At 46.3% G+C, this 22777-nt stretch overlaps 1 protein-coding gene across 1 annotated transcript in view; it reads right to left on the bottom strand.

Annotated features, from left to right (window-relative positions):
- CACNA1A (calcium voltage-gated channel subunit alpha1 A) overlaps nt 1-22777 on the bottom strand; it is a 350805-nt gene that overhangs the window by 227896 nt on the left and 100132 nt on the right. The window contains exon 3 of the mRNA XM_066347671.1: nt 14397-14690. Coding sequence (XP_066203768.1) covers nt 14397-14690 — 294 coding nt within the window. The remainder of the gene's footprint in view (nt 1-14396; nt 14691-22777) is intronic.

The raw sequence follows: 22777 nt of genomic DNA, 5'->3' as shown, positions 1-22777 counted from the left end.
GTCTACACCAGCAGCACTCGCCATGCCAGGAACCCAGAGAAAGTGAGACACGATTTAGAAACTGGGCACCAGAAGGAGAAGAAAGGAAACACGGAGGCCACAGCGGCTTTCATGGCAACCTTTTCCAACTCTGGGTGAGATTTCCTTCTATATACTCATCTATATTTACATCAACGAAACTGTTGGTAGCAAGCCTGTTGCTGATTGTGTAGGATCTAAAGTTCACAGAAAGCTGGCTTCAACACCCAGCAAGGAAGAGAAACTGTAAATTAAATTTAAGTCACCCAAAAACCCCAAATCCACCTACTCTACTCCAAGAAATCCGTGACATCTTTTACATCAGGATTTCCCAATCTCAGCACTACTGACATCTTGGGCTGGATAATTCTTTACTGGGAAAGGAGGGAGGCCGTCCTGTGCATTTTTAGGACACTCAGGAGCATCCTTGCCTTTTACTCACTTCATGCCAGTATAACCTCTCCCTCCACATTCATGACAACTAAAAATGTTTCCAGACATTGCCAAAAGTCCCCTGTGGGGCAAAATCATCCCCAGTTCAAAGGCACTGCTTTTCATGCAGCCCAGGAAGAATTGCAAACCAATCCACTGTTATTTCCCTGCTGCTCATCCCCAACTTCCTGAATTTTAAGTCACCTGTCTCAAAATCTCTATTACAGATTCACGGAAAGTGGTGGCACCAGTTTTAAGACTTGAGCCCCATATGGCCTGACTGGGTGGCAGCGCAGTAGATAGAGCATCAGACTGGGATGCGGAAGACCCAGGTTCGAGACCCCGAGGTCACCAGCTTGAGTGAGGGCTCATCTGGTTTGAGCAAAGCTCACCAGCTTGAGCCCAAGGTCGCTGGCTTGAGCAAGGGTTTACTCGGTCTGCTGAAGGCCCGCGGTCAAGGCACATATAAGAAAACCATCAATGAACAATTAAGGTGTTGCAATGTGCAACGAAAAACTAATGATTAATGCTTCTCATCTCTCCGTTCCTGTCTGTCTGACCCTGTCTATCCCTCTCTCTGACTCTCTCTCTGTAAAAAAAAAAAAAAAAAAAGACTTGAGCCCATATGCAGACCAGAATTTTATTCCGAAAACAATCAGAACCTTGGATAGAGATGCATACACAAAGAGGTTTGTTGCTTTGTTGTTTATAAGCAAAACAAACTACTGAGATGCTTACACAAAGTATGATATAGCCATGAAGTAGAATATCATCAGAAGCCAACAACAGTCTTCTCCGAGGTTGCTGCCAACCCATACAGCACCATGATGTGAATCTCAATAAGATGCTCCCTTTACAAGTTGTTACGTCCATTGGTCAAAAATTGTCATAATACCTTCATTTTTCTAGAATAAGATACTTAAGTTTCTATCAACTGGACATTTAAATAACAAATGTCTAGTTCTGTGATGCCTATGAGAAGTGATACCCTTCTGTAGTGTACAACCTGTGCAGCTATACACGGTATCCTTGACGCTACCAAGGATACCCAGTGGCATGGAAATGTGTTCAAAAAGGATTCTATTCATAAAAAGGTATAGAATGAAATATGCTAAAATGTCTCCATAGATTCTTTCCAGATAGGAGAGTATACATATATTTTACAATCTTCATTGTACTTTAGGTGTTCAATAAATGAAGAGGACGGGCTTCTTGGAGGAGGCAATTTGGGGGCTGAGATCTAAATGAAGAGGAGTCAGCCAAGGGGAGACCTGAGGGAACTACGATGCAGGCAGAGGAGATGCAAAAAGGGCCAGTGGGGCTGACACAGAGTAGAAGGGGTAAGAGAATGGAAGAGATGAGATCAAAGGTGAAACAGGAACCAGACCAATGTGGGGCCATGTCAGGCCCTGGTATGTCTGATCTGCAATCTCTGGCCACTGAGTAAGAATCTGGGCACATGCACAACCTGCTTAGAAGACAGATATCTATCTTTCTAGTCCACCACTATCCACCAATGGAGCAAAATCCAAGGAATTCCACTTTCAGACTTATGCTAAAAATAAACAAAACCGGGTGTTTCCAGAAATTTAAAAGTCTTTGTCAACAATACTATTTTTCTCACCATTACTCAATTAATAAACATTTATGCATGATACAGTGCAAGAACTGTTGGGGGATGTGAAGAAGGTAAATTACAGCCCCCCTATTCTTGGAAGCTTTCTAATTAGAGAGGTAAGTCTTATGGCCATGCAATCTTATTTTCACAAAGGCATGCGAGATTTACTTGATGCTAGGAAAGGTCCAACGAGGGCGGTAAGTGGAAAAACCTGGTCATTCCCAAACCAATAAGAAAATCAAATATTAGAGACATGTGACATAGCTATTCATCCTTCCATATACATTCTTATATTCAACATCCACCCATTCTCCCACTCATCCATCTTTTTATCCTTCAATCCAGTCCACTCATCTGTCCATCTACTCATCTACCCATATATCTATCCTTCCAACCCTTCTCTTTCCACCATCCATCCATATACTCATCCATCCTTTTTTCTTTCTTCTTTTCATTTCTTCCTTCCTTCTTCCTTTTCTTTCTTTCATCATCCATCTGTGCACTCATCCATCCAACATCACCCATCTTTTTTTCCCTTCTTTTTCTTTCTTCCATCCTCTCCTCCATCCATTCATCCTCCCACCTATCATCCATCTGTCTGTCCAACCATTCATCCATCCATACATCCATCAACTCATCCAACACTAACAGCATGTGATGTACCTCTCACCTAAAACATTCATTCATGATCCATAACTTAAAAAGACTGTATTGTGATTAGGAATAGGCCAAACTGTTAAAAATTTGCATTCTATAACCCTTCCAAGATAATTTTATTTGATAATTTTTTTTTAGTGAGAGAGACAGAGAGAGGGACAGATGGGCAGAAAGGGAGAGAGATGAGAAGCATCAGTTCTTTCTTGTGGCTCCTTAGTTGTTCATTGATTGCTTTCTCATATGTGCCTTCACTGGGGAAGGGGGGCTACAGCTGAGCCAGTGACCCCTTATTCAAGCCAGCGACCTTTGGGCTCAAGCCAGCAACCATAGGGTCATGTCTATGATCCCATGCTCAAACCAGCAACCCCGCGCTCAAGCTGGTGAGCCCACGCTCAAGCCATGCTCAAGCCACGCTCAAGTAGGGGTTTCAAACCTGGATTCTCTGCATCCCAGGCCAACGCTCTATCCACTGTGCCACTGCCTGGTCAGGCAACCCTTCCAAGATAATTTAAGTCCATAAATGTTTTTGACTATACTAATTTGTGCAAGACTCACATGATGTGAAGCCTTGTAAGACCCTCATAGAAGCTGACCTTAGTCTCACTGGTTTGAAGTAATTGATTTCTTCAATGATGGAGCTCTTGGTGGGGGAGCTGTGGGGAGACTGGAGGGAGCCTGGCATTGGAGAGAATCTGTCAGTGGGGCATAGGGAATGGGAGAAGAAGGTGAATAGGAACAGAGAAAAGGACTGCTCAGCCTGACCTGTGGTGGCACAGTGGATAAAGCGTCGACCTGGAAATGCTGAGGTCACCGGTTCGAAACCCTGGGCTTGCCTGGTCAAGGCACATATGGGAGTTGATGCTTCTAGCTCCTCCCCCCTTCTCTCTCCCTGTCTCTCTCTCCTGTCTCTCTCTCTCCTCTCTAAAATGAATAAATAAATAAAAATTTTAAGAACTGCTCAGAGATGGGAAAAATCCTGCTTGGGCCTTGGAATCATGGGCTTCTATCAACAATCAGCAGGACCCTGTAACTGATTCCCCTTGGCTTATACCTTAGAGCAATGGTGGCTGAGTTGATCATCTAGGGGAATAGGTTAACAAGATACATGTCAAAGAATAACAAAGATCAAAGGGGTTACCTCAATAAGAAAATGCAAAATAATAATAACTAATACTTTGTAGTACCTACTGTGTGCCACACACTATGCCAAGCACTAGGTCAGAGAGACCCAAATATGGCCACCCTAGTAAGTCCACTCATCGGTTCATCCTTCCTTCCATCCATCCTATCCATTTATCCATCTTCTTTCCTTCCTCTCTCCCATCCACCTATCCATAAATACATATGATGCTTACTAAGTTCCAGGCACTATTCTAAGAATAACATGTATTAACTCATTTAATCTTCCGATATAGGTATTATCTGAATCCATACTGGACAGATGGGGAAACTGAGACATAGAACACTTAAGTGACTTGCCCAACGTCACACAGCTAGTGACTGGAAGCGCTGGGATTTGAACCCCAGCCACCTGGCTTCAGAGTCCATGCTCTTGACTCGGCCATGCAGCTTCTGTACAACCCAATAGGTCTAAACCACGGGCTGGCTTTCAGAAAACAAGAAGGGACAAGGGTTGTCTGGCTGACTCAGCCCTCAGGGAGCACGAGTGGAATGTGCAGTGCCTCTGCCAGCGCCTGTCAGAGGGCTGGTGCTCCATAAATGCTGATGAGTCTCAGCTGATTTCAACTGAAGCTGATTCCCAAACACACAGACTAAAATTAACACCTTGAATCCATTCATTCAAAAATTATTTATTCATCACAGCAACCCTGTTTGTAACAGCAAAAAATAAAATTAAAAAAAATCTGGATACATTCCAAATGTCCATGACCCAGGAATCATCACAAAATGCAGTATTATACAAAGAGAAATGACCTATCGCTGCACTCAACAAGAGGTAAATCTTGGAAATACACTGTTGAGTGGAACAAGTACAAGCCCCAGAAGGCAAGCAAGTTAAACGTATATTAAGGCACATGATAAAACTTGGAAAGGAGAAAAGGAAGGAAGGGAGGATGGGAGAAAGAGGGAGGGAGGGAGGGAGGGAGGGAGGGAGGGAGGAAGAAATAAGACCCAAGCAATCCAAGAGAGAGTAAATACCTTTGGGGGAGTACAGTGCGGGGGGGGGGGGGGGGGGGGGTGAGAAAAAGGTGGGGTTGGAAATGACAGGTAAAAGCGATTGGTCATGTTTCAGTTCAAGGTTTCTCAAAGTGTACTCCTCAGACCAAATTGTGCATCAGAACCACTTGGGAACTGGCAAGAAATGCAAATTCTCAGACTCCGTCCCAAACCTGCTGAATCAGAAACTCAAGGTGAGGGCCAGCTATGTGTGATGTGTGTTTAAAAACCCTCTAGGTGATTCTGAAGCACGCCCAAGTATGAGAGGTTTGCCCTAGAGCAAGTGATGCTGACCCTGCAGGGCCGGGACGGCCCTCTGAGGACCACCATTTTAATTCTTACTTAAATAGCTGGTCCACCAGTATTTCCATACTCTATTAAACTAAGCGAAAATGAGAGTATGTTGTCAACCCAGCAGAGATTTAAAGCAATAGGCTATAAACCTGAAGTTCATGGAAGCACTCGTAGTTATGTATTCAGCCCCAGCGGGTGCCAAACACGGGGCCAGAGCAATGATCACAACAAACCCAGCCCTCGCCATCATGAAATCTAAAATCCAGCTGTCCCGCTCCTTTTTACAGTGATAACACAAGCATGTGCTTTCTGTGCACAGTATCTTTTAATCTTCCCACAATTTCCTGGACATGGGACTATGCCCATTATGTAGATGAGCAGACTGAGGCTTCATTACTGTGAACTGTATGCTGCACCTCCAACCAACATCACTTCTCCCCGCCACTTCTGCTGGCAGCCTCCGCTCCTGGAAAGTCACATACCTATGTGGACGCCACAATATGCCATCAACATTTCACAGCAGCAAGAGAAGGTCTCCCGCTCCCCAGTCCCATTCTTCTTAATAAGAAAATAATAAAGATCAATGAGATAAAAGAATATGGTAATTTCTGGAAGGTCCAAAACCATGTAAACCCCACTTCAGAGCAAGATCTAGGTCAGCCCTGATGTGTCTCATTTAAAACAAATCTGTCAGGCCTGACCAGGTGGTGGCGCAGAGCATGGAGCGTCAAACTGGGATGTGGAGGACCCAGGTTTGAAACCCCGAGGTCACCAGCTTAAGCACAGGTTCATCTGGTTTGAGCAAGGCTTACTAGCTTGAGCCCAAGGTCGCTGGCTTGAGCAAGGAGTCACTCGGTCTGCTGTAGCCCCCAGGTCAAGGCACATATGAGAAAGCAATCAATGAACAACTAAGGTGCTGCAACAAAGAATTGATGCTTCTCATCTCTCTCTCTTCCTGTCTGTCTGTCCCTATCTGTCCCTTTCTCTGTTTCTGTTAAAAACATAAAACAAATCTGTCAGTTTATTCTTGAGATCAGACTTAGCCCTCTTACAAATGGTGCCTGAACAAAAATACTTTAAAACTGGTTTGCATTATATATAAAATATTATTTTTATACATAGATCTAAAATGAGAATAGAGCTTAACAATGGGAATATTATTTACTAGCAGATGGGCGACGAAGTTGAGTTTCCTTTACTGCTCCAGAGAGGGGTCTCTGCCCCTTGAGTAGGGTTATTCGGGGGAAGGGGCTGCTAATTCTGCATTCCAGGTCTAATCTGAGCACTGAGCTTCTTCAAGGAAACCCAAAGGATGTTCCCAGTATGAACAGAAAATAAAGACATGTCTGACCAAGAGAGATGACAAAACTCAATCCAGACTTAACTCAGGGAATTTCCTTCAGAGCTAGGATCTCTTTTGCATTAGCTGCCTTAAATGTGTGGCTTCTAAAAGCAGAATTCATTCCAATCAAAAGTCCTGGGGTCCCAGCAGTTTGGCTCAGCAGTAGAGTGTTGGGCTCACGTGTGGAAATACCAGGTTCGATTTCTAGTCAGGGCACACAGGGAAGTGACCATCTGCTTCTTCCTCCCTCTTCCCCCCTCTTCTCCTCTTGGATGGATCAAATAAGCAAGTTGTCCCTGGGCACTGAAGATGGCTCCATGGCCTCACCTGAGGTACCTAAAATAGCTCGGTTGCCGAGCAATGGAACAGCAATGGAACATTAGCCGCAGACGGGGTTGCCAGGTGGATCCCGGTTAGAGCACATGCAGGAGTCTGTCTCTCCACCTCACTGTCTCTCACTTGATTTAAAAAAAATAAAAGAAAAAAGTCCCGGCTTTTCAGAAGGAAAAAGTTACCTATTTTCTCCTTTCCTAGGCCATGGAAGCATCTCTTGCTCTCCTCCTCTTGGGTGTTAAGAACTCATCACAAGGGTGACTGACATCCCAGTTTGCCTAGAATCACTGGGTTTCCTGAGATGCTAAAACCAGGGCAGTCCTGGGCAAACTGGGACATCTGGTAACCTAGACAAGAACTCATGCTCGGTGGTTTTTGAAACACAAGTTGCTGAGGCCAACCGCCTAATTCCCTCTTCTGGAATGTTTCTTGCCTTCTCTATTCTTCGAGGAGAGAAAGAAAAAAGAGAAATTGGGGGTAGAATGGGGGGCATATGCTAACTCCAAAGATGAGCCAGGTTCTGCTGTTAACTCTCAGGGTTGCCTGGGGTGGCCACAGCCGCTGTCCTAGGCCTATGGTCTCCATCCTGGGCTAGACTCTTGACAAGCTCAAAAGGAGATTGCTTTGGGATGGGAGGGCTGAGTATACACTTTAAAACTGCCTCACCTTGACACCCACAGAAGGAGGAATCAAGGGAGGGGAAGACAATTAATTTTATCTTAGACCAAAGGGAATAGAAAAATGGGTCAAATGGGCATAATTTTCCCCCTGAAAACTTCCGGAGAGAATAAGGAATGTAAAATATCTGAGGCGTGCTTTGAGGAGTGCCACACTCAAGAGTCATAAATCCAAACTGGCCATTTACAGGGGCCCTTTGCTCCCCCTCCACCCAGAGAGCCTCGTTTCGCAAAAAGCCCGTTTCCCAAAAAGAACATTAGGGGGGAAAGTACTCTCCAGTATTATGGCTCATGTGTTTTGGGCATTTTCTCCACTCCGGACACTGTACATGACCTCACTTAAGCTCCCCAAGAGCCATCTGAGGGAGATGCTATCTGAAGCACTACCCTCATCATGCACATGGGGAAACTAAGTCACACTAAACTGGGCCTGGCTGACCCAGAGTCCGGAGCACCTTCCTTCTCTCTCTGCCATCTTTCATGGCACCGTCCAGCTCCCTTCTGAGAAGCTGAGTTGGCATTATCAGAAATGTATTCACTACAGAGCATCTGGGGCTCTGACCACCTCTGCACGGAGCCCACTTTCATGATAGTGACTTCCATCATTGAGGAAACGCATATGTATGCTCCCTCCTGGGGGCTCACAGGGGTTACATAAGTTACAAGCATACAGAGACATTCTTCCTGCAACTTCACTCAAGGAAGCACTGCTCCCCAACTGCTCAAGCACTAAAATTTCAGAGGCCTTCTCTGGTCTGATTAACCTCACGCACATCCCCCCACCCCCTAACACACACCTAAAACCCACCAAAAAACCTAAACCATTGGCACAAGCTTGGATCAGATCTATATGATTTGCCAAATGATGCAGAGAGGCCATTTTTTCACTCACTGAACAAATATTTCTGGGGTGCTTAGTTTACACCAGGCATGGTGGGAGCGCAGTGAACAGGTGGCCAGGCCTAAAGCTCAGAGCTTTGACTTCTCACCCTGGGACAGCAGAACCCACGCACCCATGCCGCAGACTCTCTCCTCACTCTGCACTTCAAACCAGCGCAGGCACTTGGCTACAAACAACATCCTCACTGTCCCCTATTTCTCTGACTAGCACTTAATGCGACCACTTCTGTCACTTTCTACACATTCACAATCTTTTATCTTAAATCCTTGAGGACATATGTGCCTTGGAATTTAGAGGTTGATGCTTTTAGGATGATAACAAAGATGGGAATGTTAAAATGGCACAGCCACTTTGAAAAATAGTTCAACAGTCTCTCATAAAGTTAAACATATCCTTACTGCACAACCTAGCAATCCTGCCCCTGGGTATTATTTATCCAAGAAAAGAGGAATGTAGGTTTCCAATGCTTCCACAAAAACCTGTCTGCCAGTGTCTACAGTGGCTCTTCATAATTGCCCAACCTGGAAGCACCCCAAATGTCCCTCAACTGGGAAACGGATGGACAGATTGTGGTCCATCCATCCTATGAAATATTACACAGCACCGAAAAGGAATGAACTACTGGCAAGGCAACATGAATGGATTGCAAAGGCTATATGAAAGAAGCCAGACTCAAAGGCTACACACTGTGGCATTCTATTTATATGAACATCTGGAAAAAGGAAAACTGTAAGGATGGAGAACAGATTAGTGCTAGCAAGGGAATTGGGTAGAGGGGAGTTGACTTAAAGGGGCATTAGGGGATAATGTGAGGTGGCAAAACTGTCCCCTACCTTGATTGTGGTGGTGGTCACATGACTGCCTGCATTCATCAAAACTCACAGAACCATACACTAAAAGGAATGAATTTGCTATAAGCAACGTATACCTCACTAAACCCAATTTTTGAGAAAAAGAAAAAAAAGGGATTTCAGGATACATTTGGCACTGGTTGGTTGGCTTGGTGATAGAGCGTCAGCCTGGCATGTGGATGTCCTAGGTTGGATTCCTGGTCAGGGCACACAGGAGAAGTGACCGTCTGCTTCTCCACTCTAAACCTCTCACTTCTCTTTCTCTCGCTCTCTCTCTCTCTCTCTCTCTCTCTCTCTCTCTCTTTCTCCCTTCCCCCCTGCAGCCACACCTCCATTGGTGCAAGCTGGCCTCAGGTGCTGAGAATGGCTCCATTGGCTCCACCTCAGGCACTAAGAATAGCTTGGTTGCTGAGCAATGGAGCAACATCCCACATGGACAAAGCTTTGGCCCACAGGGGGCTTGCCAGGTAGATTCCAGTCAGGGCACATGCAGGAGTGTCTCTGCCTTCCCTCCTCTCAATAAAAAGAAAAGGGTACACCTGTGATGTGACCTAGATACTGTAGGTGTAATCCACTTACTAGCAGAATGGGCAATCCTTAAAAGTCTGTTGGAAAAACAGAATCCTAGGACCCATCCCAAACCTCCGCACCAGGATCATTACTTCAACAAGATAACCCTCGTGCACATGAAAGTTTAAGAAGCACAGCCATGCACACATAACACTCCCATATGTGACTCTCACATATGGCCTCCCCGGCAGGAACAGTACTTATTAACAAGCATAGTTAATATTTCTGCAGCAAAACACACCCAAATGCACACCAGGTGGGATAAGTTTGGACTGTAAATCAAGACTATAAATTCCGGCCAATTCTAGGTAGGTTTTTCAGAGAAGGGATAGCACTGTTGTAGAATTTAAAAAAAGAAAATCCAACAGGGAAAAACATGTAAATTCTTACTTCCCAGAATTTTACTTTCCTGAAAATACCAGCCACACTGATCTAGTAGGAGAATCTATGGGTCATACTGTCCTACCCTCTAGAGTAGTATCTTCTAGCACATTCTACTTTTCAGGATGGGCCAGGAGTCTGATAACATGGTCCAACTTCTCCCAGAGCTCCCTCTGTTTCCAGGCAGGCAATTGTCTTTAAAGAGCCTTTCATTAAAAAAATAAAATAAAAATCACCTGACCAGGCAGTGGCGCAGTGGATAGAGAGCATCGGACTGGTATGCCGAGGGCCCAGGTTCAAGACCCTGAGGTCACCAGCTTGAGCGTGGGCTCATCTGGTTTGAGCAAAAGCTCACCAGCTTGGACCCAAGGTTGCTGGCTCGAGCAAGGGGTTACTCCATCTGCTGAAGGCCCACGGTCAAGGCACATATGAGAAAGCAATCAATGAACAACTAAGGTGTCGCAATGTGCAACGAAAAACTAATGATTGATGCTTCTCATCTCTCCATTCCTGTCTGTCTATTCCTGTCTATCCCTCTCTCTGACTCTCTCTCTCTCTGTCTCTGTAAAAAAAAAAAAAATCTGAGGGAATGCCAGTCGGCCAATGTCCACAGGTTACCTGATATAAATTTTGGACTCTGGGCTTCTTGATGCAAATCGCAAAAACAGAGATGTAAAGCCGGAAGCCACGAATGATTCAGGAGACCGAGCGTGGTAACACACAGACCTGGGTTCGTGGCTCTCGCAATGGCCCAAATTCCTACCCCCTGCTCCATGGGAGATCTGCTGGCAGGCCTGGGGGAAGATGACATTCACAGTGGCGCTTGGTGGCACATAAGAAGGAACAAGTGGCATTACATGGGGGCTCTCGGAAGGTTGACAGACGCGCCTTATTGAGCTGACAGATTTGAGCTCTTGAGAAGCCATCATCAGAGCCCATCAGAGCCATCTTTAAATCAGACTTCCAATCAACCAAATCATGAAACCAAGGTGTGTGGTCAAGATGGCTTGCTGCCCAGCCTACTCCAAGAGAAAAAAGCAGCAGTGTAAATCTGAACATCTAAGACTTCCATTCCGGTTTTCTTATTTAGGAAGACAAAAATACAATTAATGAGAACCCTAATTCTCATTGCTGGCTTCAACCTTGTGCTGTGGGGGGAGGGGTGCAGAAGAGTAAGAAACCACAGTGGCAAAGTGCCCATGAGCATGGGGAGATCGAGGCTGCACCCTCCACCCACATGCCATGCTGGAAGTGGCAACTGTAGGTAATACTCTTAGGCCCAATGAGCATAGAGCCAAGTTCTTGGAACTTGCACTCACTCTTCCTCCAAAGACAGTGAAGAAGCTGCTTTCCAAATTCAGCTGAAGCTCTTAGTTAATGCTGTTTCCAAAAACACGTCCCACAACACACGCATAAAAGAATGGCAGGGCCAATTCCACTCCTACGTATAGATCCAAGAGAACCGCAGAGTGAAAGTTCAACAGAAGACGTGTACAACGATGTGCCCAACAGCACAATCCAGAAACTACCCTAGTGGCCCTCAAAGAGTGGATAAGTACCTGTGTTAGAGTCACACAATAAGATACCACAGAGTGAGGAGAAGCAGCAAGGAGAATGAATCTTGTTGAGATAATGAAACCAGATACAAAATAACACAGTCTCTGACTCCATTTATAGGAGGTTTGAAAACAGCAAAATGAGCCTATGGGGTTAGAGGTCAGGGTAGCAGCTATCCTAGGAGGGAAATGACTGAGAGGGGACAGAGGGAGGTGCTGGGGGGGCTGGTCACATCCTTTTTCTCAAGCTGGGTGCCAGCTGCATACTTGTGTTCACTTTGTGAATGCTTGTTAAGCTGGACTCTACTTGAGTACTTCCCTATACATTTATCAGACATCATTCTAAAAGTTCAGAATAAGCACTTAAACAACTTTTTTTTTTTAAATGGCAGAAGTATTTGGATTCATAAGACAACATTCTGCCCTAGTACACCAACTCCTCAGCGCTTCCACCTCGTTGCACTGGCCCGAATTCCCTTACCCAGCCCACCAGTTCTCTGTCCCCATCCTCTCATCCTCCCCACAGAGAGCTCAGTCCTGGATGACCTGCTCCATGGCAGACTCGGGGATGCAGAGCTTTCCAGTCCAGAGTGGGGCTGTCTAATGTGTTTGCTGCCTCGGGCCAAAGAGAACAAAAACTGTCTGCAGAGAGCAAAATGCACAAACTCATCACAAAGCTACCAAAAGCAAGAACACCAAAGAAAACCTAAGTACCACCAACACTCCCAATTCACATGCACCCCTCCCCTGAGCAATTCCCTGCCTCCTCAACAGCCTTCTCTGCAGGATTTAGGCTGGACTGGGGTGAGCTAAGGACACATTAGGACTCCCACCTCCTCCCTTTCCTCTTTAGAAGATGCCAAATCCAGGATCCAAAAGGCACTATAAAGCCATTTTCAACTTGGAAACCTGTCAGCTCAATGAATTCCTCCTGGACACCCCCCGAAGTTAGCTGAGCAGTGCACACACTGACACATTGCCATCCACCAAGCTCCCACCACTCCTCCAGGGGTTGGGAGGGAGGCAGGTAGAGTGATCACAAGACCTCTGAGAGGCTAGAACTTAGCAGGCAAAGACTTGGCTCTTGTCTTGGGCATCCATCCTGGTTAGGGGTCCACCCCTCCAGAAGGGCCCCAGCTGAACCTCTTAATTTTCACCGTTCTTGAAGTAGACTATTCACACACTTCAAAACCTCAGCGCTCAAAAGCCAAAAGCCTGGCTCAATTCTGAGCCCCATTAAAAGTGAATCCACCCACCACTGCGCTCCTCAAATAACCAAATCCAGGACCACCCAAGGCCCAGCCCTGTTGAGTACAGAACTTTCAAAACCATAAACAAAATGGGTCCCCGCTGAGCCCTGGGGATCCACGAAGCCTTGTTCACTTTTACACTGAGGGTGGCCAGTTGGAACCATGCCGAGAAGTGGCACACTTGGGCATGGCACAGTGGCCAGTCCGCCTGGGGAGCAGGGTGCGTCCCCCAACTTGGAATCTGGGTCATGCTTAGATAACTGCTAGAAAGCCCAACTAATTACCCATCCTTGCCTGCCTACATCTCAACAGATGTTAAGCCCTCCTCAAGGTTTATTTCAAGCAGGCACAAATTTAAAAAAAACACAGGGATCTGCATTTTGATAGCATCTGACTAGAGGAAAATGTGGTCTTCACCTTGCTCTGGATCTTTAATTTGGAAAAAAAAAAAAAAGGGCGTTTACCTGCCTGAGATGTCTACATGGGTGCTGACTCTCCTGGTGTCCCCTCAATGGCTCCCTATGGTGGGAGAAGCTGAATACAACCCAAGGCCTGACACAGCCCCCCTCTAGGAAGGACCCAACAGCTCATTTTCTCCTGCCCTATCTTTCTTATTGAAAGAGCCCATACTGGTTTTTCCAGGTCAAGGCTCCAGATGGGGCCTTTGGGATCTTTTCTACACCCCAAGAAATGGAAGGACCTGCAGACATGGGGATAATTGGGGAGAATAAGTGCCCTCCAACCTGTCCCGGCCCACTTACGCCAGTGCTGGCCCCTCAGTGTGAATATCACATGTCCTTCCCCTCACTCTTGACCCTGGGAACCCACAAGCACCCTAAGAGTGCGGCCCCTACCCTGAGGAAGGCCGGTGGAGAGGTCAGGGAGCTGGAATTGGGCTCTGGCTCTAGAGCAACCGCGAATTCCGGTGAGGGGAGGCTAAGGAAACCCAGCCAAGGTCCCCATGGTTCCCCTGCCCTAGCCAGTGCGCCCAGGCCGCGACAGGGTCGCAGCTCATTCGGGATAACTCTGATCATTGTGGAACTGTCTCTAAAGGCCCGACCAAGGCTCCTGAGCGACCCCAGGGCCCATCCCTCATTCTGGAATAGGTCTTTAGGAGGAATCCACTCCCCCGGTCCCCCCATCCCAAGCCTCCAAGGTAGCTCAACCCAGCTCGGGGTGGAGAGATTCTGCACACTCCTCCCCGGTGCCCCCTCTCCCAGCCCCTGGAAGACCCCCCCCCCACCTCCCATCAACCCCCGGGTCTCCCTCCCAGCCTGGAATAGGGGAAGCAGAGGGAGGAGGGGGAGGCGCAGCTGCCGGGCTTCGAGCAAAGGATATGGCCATTCGGTGATCTTTTTGGCGTATTTTCTCACCACGTTGTCCTCGCTGAAGAGGAACAAAGACCGGTTGACCGTGAGGCAGTTCTGTCGGACGGGGATGGGGTTGTAGAGGGCCATGGTCCGCGCTCTCTGCGCCATTGACTGCTTGTACATCCTTTGCGCCCCGGGCTGCCCGCCCTGCCGGCTGCCTCCGGCTCCTCGCCCGCCTCCGGCGCCCACGACCACCCCGGCGGCTGCCCCGGAGCCTCCTCCCCCGTAGCGGGCCGGTATCTCGTCTCCGAAGCGGGCCATTCTGCAAAGAGCAAAGGGCTCCGGGTTACGCTGCGGCGAACGATGCGGAAGACGCCGCCGCCGCGGATGCCGCTGCTGATGCTGCCGGGGCTGCGAAGACGGCGGCCGGAGCTGCGACTGCGGAGACGCTCCCCGGCCCAGCCCATCGGACGGCGGCGGCTCGGCGGCTCGGGTCGGGGGCTCACCAAGTAGCTGGCCGGCCCCAGCCGGGGATAGCAGCTCGGGACATTTTCCTGGCTGACCCCGGAGAAGGAGGGGCGGGAGGAGGGGGCGGGGGCGGGGCGCGGGGCCGGGAAGGGGGAGGGGAGAGGGAAGCGAGGCAAAAAATAACCGAGGAAGGAATCCAGGCAATCCCCAGGCCACCCACTCCGAAAAAAAGACAGAAAGACAGAAATAAAGAAAAAGGATCTAAAAAAAAAAAGCCAACGCACACCCCCTTTAAGACACGAACGGTTTGCAAAGGACGCCCCCCCGGGACGCAGTGGAGGGTTCAAATTCCTGTGAGGTACCGGTCAGGCTGGCATCTTGCAAAAGGAGTGCGCTCGGCCCATTAAAAAAAAATTACTAGAAAAAAATAAAAACTACGTCTCTGCTGGGGGTAGGGCGGCCCCCCTAAAATTAAAAATCGCCCTTTTCGTTTTGCTTGAGTTCCTAGACCTCAAAAATGCTGAAAGATCCGTAGCCCAAAAATAGAATTAAAGTCAAGAATATTAACGGGGAAGGAGAGAAGGGGAAGGGACGGGAGGGGAAACTCCAGGGTAGGGTGGGGGGCTCTTAAAGAGTCTTGAGGCCACAGGGTCCGGGTGAATTTTTTCCCTTCCTGAATCACTAGCGGCTGTCTCTTCTGCTAGAGAGAGAGAGAGAGAGAGAGAGAGAGAGAGAGAGAGAGAGAGAGTGTGTGTGTGTGTGTGAGTGTGTGTGTGTGTGTGTGTGTGTGTGTACGCGCGCCGGCGCGCAGCGCTTCGCTCAACCGTGCCTCATCCTGGGGTTAAATTGCAGCAATGAAATCCTGAAAATTCCCAACAGGGGATAAAAAAATAGGGAAAAGGAGAGGTATGCGCTGTCGCTTAGCCACTCAATAGCTGCTCCAGCATGCTGCAATGCCTGGCGTTCCCTCCTCCCCCCTCCAAAGCCTTCTCCTCCTCCTCTTGGTTTTGCTAAAATAAGACTGGTTTGAAGGGGTGGATGAAGAGGAAGGAAAGGGGGGAAATGGGCGCAAAGGTCTGAAACACTGAACAGCCAAGCTCCAAAGAAGAGCGATTGATGAGTTGAACGCGAGAAAGACCCACCCCGTGTCGACACATGATGGCCTGCGACCAATCGCGGAGGCGTGAGGGGACCTAGCTCCGCGGAGTTTGTGCGGGAGAGGGGAGAGCCGGTGGATAGTCGGAAGGCTGAGGGAAAGTTGAAAAGACAGATTCTTCCTCCCCAAGGAGGAAACCTTGTTTTCCAACGAGTTCCATCAACTTGGGTTGCAAACGGGAGGAGGGAGGAAGGGAGGAAACAACTTTAAAGATAGGAAAAAAGGGGTTTGGTGTCTTGAAGTGCAATGAATCCATGTCTACACAAATGTGGTCTATTTAGCAAAAGACAACATTTGAAAACTGGGAGAATGGTTTGATGCTACTTCTGTCAAAGTTTCATGTCACAGAGGCCCTGGCAAACTGGAATAAAAGATGCACATGACATAGAGGTGTCAGATGGGCACTGGATTTATTGGGTGTTACTTTGTAAGTTATATAAAAGTCTAATCACTTGGGCCCTGGCCGGTTGGCTCAGCGGTAGAGCGTCGGCCTAGCGTGCGGAGGACCCGGGTTCGATTCCTGGCCCGGGTTCGATTCCTGGCCCGGGTTCGATTCCTGGCCAGGGCACACAGGAGAAGCGCCCATTTGCTTCTCCACCCCTCCGCCGCATCTCCCGCAGCCAAGGCTCCATTGGAGCAAAAATGGCCCCGGGCGCTGGGGATGGCTCTGTGGCCCCTGCCTCAGGCGCTAGAGTGGCTCTGGTCGCAACATGGCGACGCCCAGGATGGGCAGAGCATCACCCCCTGGTGGGCAGAGCGTCGCCCCATGGTGGGCGTGCCGGGTGGATCCCGGTGGGGCGCATGCGGGAGTCTAGACGTCTGACTGTCTCTCCCTGTTTCCAGCTTCAGAAAAATGCAAAAAAAAAAAAAAAAAAAGTCTAATCACTACGTTGTACACCTGAAACTAATATAATATCATCTATCAACTGCAATTGAAAAATAAAAATTATTTTAGAAAAAAATTAATCTGGTCTTTGAAAAGACCCCACATATCGGCTTATCTTAACTGCCAGGAGCAGATAACTAACCAGGTCCCTGTTGACGGGATAAGCCCTCTGGGTGACATACTTGACATGGCGTTACTTCTCCCCAGAGCCACTGCAGTTTATTTCCCATTTCCTATTTTATATTGAATAAACACAGAAAAATGCCTACAGCATAAGTATACAGTTTAAGAAATTGCTGTAAAGTGAATATTCATAAAACTAACACTCAAGTCCAGGGCTAAAGATGGAACATTGCCAGCTCTCCACAAGCACACACCCCGCCCCCCCGCCCCCCACAATAATCACTATCCTGACTTTATGGTATTAACAAACTTACTTTTCTTTATACTTCTACTACCTCATTGTGTATTCCTATACAATACAGTTCTCCTTTGCATCTTTTTGGGTTTTATCTAAATGCAATCATATAGTTTGTATTCCGTGAGGGCTGGCTTCTTTGGTTCAACATTCTGTCTTTAGTATTCATCTGTTGTCACATGTATGCAACTGATTCACTTTTACTGCTGTGTAGTATTCCATTGAAAGTATGCCACAATTTGTTCATCCATTATCCTGCTGATAGACATAAGAGTTGTTCCCAGTTGGTACTCTTAAACATTTCTGCTGTCTGGTGCCTATAAGCATGCACGTCTGTAGGAATAGCCCTAAGCATGGAATTTCTGGGTCACAGGTTTTGTAAGATGTCACCAAACTGTCTTCCAAAGTGGATTCACCAAGAAACCACTCAATTTTCACAAAGCAATATGTAGAAGGCAAATATTTTTTCAAGCCTTAACTAATTAATTCTTAATTAATGCCCACCCCCATCAGTATTTGGGTTCATTTGGAACATTGTGGAGAAGTATTTGGGTTCACTTGGAACATTCTGATATGTCTTTATATAAATTCCCCATTCTGTGCCTGTGTATAAGCCTTCATAGGTTACAGTACCTTCAAGATTTTATATCTTGTCAAGATATGAACAAAATGATGAAACCGAGAGTGATCAGAGTTGCAAGGAGATGGCGTGTGTAGAAGTCTCAACAAATATTAATGACTTTTGTATTAGATGTTGTTTCATATCATATGACACATGACAGTTAATATGAAACAAAAAGTAATCCCATGTGAATGGATGCAAACAGCCAGTCATATAAGAAAGCTTCACCATGCAAAGTGAGCTGACATATAACTTGTTCTGATGGACTTTCCAGAGACGATCGCTGTGTTTCATGCATGAGCATTACCAGCACAGATTTCCAAAAGACCCCAAAGCTCTTCAGGAGAGTGACCACCTCAGCAAAGCTCCTGAGTCTTCACAGAAGTCCTACTTTACAGATGGGAATACTGAAGCTGAGAGAGGTTTAAAGACTTGCCCAACCTGACCAGGTGGTGGCACAGTGGATAGAGTGTTGAATTGGGATACAGAGGACCCGAGTTCAAAACCTCAAGGTCGCTGGCTTGAGCGTGGCCTCATCCGGCTTGAATGTGGGCTCACCAGCTTGAGTGAGGGGTCACTGGCTTGAGCGTGGGGTCACTGGCTTGAGCGTGGGATCACAGACATGACCCCATGGTTGCTGGTTTGAGCCCAAAGGTCGTTGGCTTGAAGCCCAAGGTTGCTGGCTTGAGCCCAAGGTCACTGGCTTGAGCAAGGGGTCACTAATTCTGCCATAACCCCGTGGTCAAGGCACATGAGAAAGCAATCATTGAACAAATAAGGAGCTGCAATGAAGAATTGATGCTTCTCATCTCTCTCCCTTCCTGCCTTTCTGTCCCTATCTGTCCCTCTCTCTGACTCTCTCTCTGTCAAAGGAAACCAAACCAAATCAACAAACAAACAAAAAAACTTGCCCAGGTCATTGACATGAATCTGAAACCACTTTTGACTCTCATACTCTATTGGGTGGAGTGTAATTTTGTATATAGGGGGTCCTTGGGTTACAACAGTCTGACATATGACGTTTCAAGTTTACGAAGCTCGCTTACATAAAAACTTAAAAAAATTTAAACATGAGTGTTTCTGCTTACACTGTTAGCATTGTACTTACAAACCACGTGGGCGAACTAGGTTGGTTGTGCACAGTGGAAGAATACTCAGTATTTTTTTCTATGACTTAGTTGTGTTTTTATGTTCTAGATTATAATTTTACTACTGTGTTAGGATTGGTAAGTGACTTAGGCTAGAGTGTGTTTTGATCTACACCAAAATTCGGGTTACGTCACTGTCATAGGAATGAAACTGTGTTGTAACCCAAGGACCCGCTGTAACCACTTTGCAAAACATTCGGCCATTTCTACCATCACTGTATATTTGAATACCCTGTGACCTAGCGTTGGCACACCTGGGTATAGACTCAGGAGGAATAGAACATATGTACACTGAAAGACACACCCTAGAATGTGAAAGCAGTAAAATTATACTAGCTAAAAATTGGAAACTTCTCAAATGTCTATCAATAGTAGAATACATAGATCGAAACACTGTGAAACAGTCACACATGGAACCATACCCACAAGTACACGAGTGAATCTCACAAACATGATTCTGAACCAAAGAAGACAAACAAACAAAAAAACACAGTATAGCATTCTTGTTTTATAAAGTTCAAAATGGGCAAAATGAATCTATGCTGTTCGACATCCAAGCAGCGGTCAACCTTGGGGCTAAAGAGGGCCTCCTGGAAATTTCTCAATCTAGGTGCCAATTACAAAGGTGTGTTCGCTTTGTAAATGTTATGCATTTGGTACATTTTCATTGAGCCCTACACTTATAAGCTGGGTGTGTTTTGCATGTGTTGTATTTCAACAGAAAATGTTTGTAATGCTTCTGAATGTAGAACTGGTAGCATCGCTTGTCCTGGTGATCTGTGATCATTGCACCCCAAAGTCCCTACAACAAACTCTGGCCTTCGTTTTACTAGAAGGCAGAGGCCAGCCCTCCAGGATGCCCTGAGCCACGCACAGAGAACAGACAAGCTGGCTGTATATCAGAACCACCCTCCAAAGTGGTGTAAAAATGTTGATTCCTGGGTTCTTCCTCCCCTGATTTTCATTGCAGTACAAGTAGGTTCAGTAATCACTGCTCTGGAAGGGGCAAATGTACCAGCCTTCTCTTGGCATTCTCTAGTGTTATCAACGGCAGCATTGTTAGCATTTTTGATGGAACAATTCTTGTTTAATCAGGCTGGCCCGTGCATAGTAGAGTGTTTAGCATGACTGGCATGTGTCAATTAAATGTCAGTAGCACCCCCAGTTTTGTGACAGACAAAAATATTGCAATATGCTCTGGATTAGTGGTCGAGTGTCCACCCAGCGTGTGGAAGTCCTGGGTTCAATTCTCAGTCAGGGCACACAGGAGAAGCGCCCATCTGCTTCTTCACCACTCTCCCCCTTTTCTCCCTCTCTCTCTCTTTTCCCCTCCCACAGCCATGGCTCGAATGGTTCAAGCAAGTTGGCCCTGGGCACTGAGGATGGCTCCATGGTCTTGCCTCAGTCACTGAAATAGCTCGGTTGCCAAGCAACAGAGCAGCAGCCCCAGATGAGCTGAGCATCGCCCTATAGGGGGCTTGCTGGGTGGATCCTGGTCAAGGCCCATGTGGGAGTCTGTCTCCCTACCTCCCTACTTCTCACTTAATAAAAAAAAATACCCACATACATTTCCAAATAACCCCCCCATTAAAATGACAGAAGAGTCTATACTTTCTGCTCACCAAATAGCATTTCCAGAGCTTGCCAATGAAGTTTAACATGTCAGAGTTCCCCTCTTCTTCCTCAGTCTTCCCAAGTTCACCAATCCCCAATAGCTCAATCACCCTTTCCCAAAACAACTCAATTCATTTGCCTAAAGTGTGACAGGGCTCCAGGTTCATTATCATTATGGGTTCTCTTTACATATTACAACATTTTATTTGGCCAAAGGAGTGAATCTCTAATATTGAAATATTATCACCTGGCAAATGGCGATGGGTGAGCAAGAAATCTTCACAGGATCATCAAAATGACTAAAGTATTGTACGTAGTCCCTTACTCCCTATTCATGCAAATTACTAATGCTGATTAAGTAGAAAGATTTTGAATCTCATTAGCATCTTACACAGAAGTAGCTTAACAGTGGACCTCCAGAACTCAGTCTCAGCCATTAGTTCTAATCTTTAATACATCTGCCAGCTGGAGGTTTTATTTATCAATCAGCAGCAGCATTACCATCCTGGCTTTGAGAATGTCATTCAATTGAACAGGGCTAGCATATTTAAAATAAGTGCCCCGAATAAATAAGTGCAGACTGCTTCCATTTGGCTGCTAAAACAATTACCTAATCCAGTCATGTTGAGTTGCAAGATTGGATCAGCCAAAAGTCAGTTTGGTCTCTGCCTTCTGGTCTGGATACTGGTCCGGAATGAGTACCAAAATCTTTGGGAGTTGGAAGGGATAAATAACAAAAACCAAAGCTGGTAATCCAGACATCTGCAGGTCGTGATGTAGGCACTCAAGGGTGACACAGAGATAGAATGTGGCTGTCATGCCAGGCATAACATTGCATAGCAGTACATGTCTTATAAATTTCCAAAAACAGATGAGGCAGACCCTAATTATGGATGCAGAGCTGGGTTCAAATCTTAGTTCTAGCATTTCCTTGCTGGGTGCTTTTGGAAAAGCACACTGCTTTCTGAACCTCAGCTTCCTTGTGTTAAATGGAGACATGACTCTTTACCCCACAGGTTGCTGTAGGGATTAATTAATATCAAACAAATAAGCACTTAGCACAATGACTGGCACATAAGAAGCAGTCAAGAAATTATGGCAAATAGATTTTTTTAAATCACCAGAGTCTGGAAGGATATTCTATATTCATGGACAAGAAGACTCAATATAGTCAAATGCCAATTCTCCCCAACTTGATTTATAGAATCAACATAATCCCAATCAAAATCCCAGCAAGTTATTTTGTGGATATTGACAAACTGATAATAAAGTTTTATGGAGAAGTATTAATAAAAGACCCAGAATTGCCAACACAGTATTGAAGGAGAAAAATAAAGTTGGAAGACTGACACTATGGACTTCAACACTTACTACAAAGTTACAAGAACCAAGACAGTGTGATATTGATGAAATAATAGACAAATAGATCAATGGAGCAACATAGAGAGCCCAGAAATAGACCCACATAAATATAGTCGACTCATCTTAGACAAAGGAAATACAATGGAGCAAATATGCAGATCTCACACCCTTCACAAAAGTTAACTCAAAGTGGTCCCTGGCCAGTTGGCTCAGTGGTAGAAGGTTGGCCTGGCTTGTGGAAGTCCTGGGCTTGATTCTTGGTCAGGGCACACAGGAGAGCTGCCCATCTATTTCTCCACCCTCCCCATCTCGCTTCTCTCTCTCTCTCTCTCTCTCTTCTTCTCTTGCAGCCATGGCTTGATTGGAGCAAGCTGGCCCTGGGCACTGAGAATGGTTCCATGGCCTCCACCTCAGGCACTAAGAAGAGCTGAGTTGCTAAGCAACAGAGCAATGCCCTAGATGGGCAGAGCATCACCCCCTAGTGGGCTTGCCAAGTGGATATCAGTCAGGGCTCATGTGGGAGTCTGTCTCTGCTTCCCCTCCTTTCAATGAATTAAAAAAAAATTAACTCATAATGGCTCACAGACTAAATATAAAATGCGAAACCACAAAACTCCTAAAATATTATGTAGGAGAAAATCTAGATAACCTTTGGTTAGCAGTGACTTTTTAAATATAACACAAAAGGCCCAGTCCATGAAAGAAATCATTGATAAGCTGGACTTCATTAAAATT

Source organism: Saccopteryx leptura, chromosome 1 (genome assembly GCF_036850995.1).
Source record: "Saccopteryx leptura isolate mSacLep1 chromosome 1, mSacLep1_pri_phased_curated, whole genome shotgun sequence".
NCBI lineage: Eukaryota > Metazoa > Chordata > Mammalia > Chiroptera > Emballonuridae > Saccopteryx > Saccopteryx leptura.
Note: the sequence above shows the minus strand (reverse complement) of the source record. Positions and strands in the feature narration are given on the sequence as shown.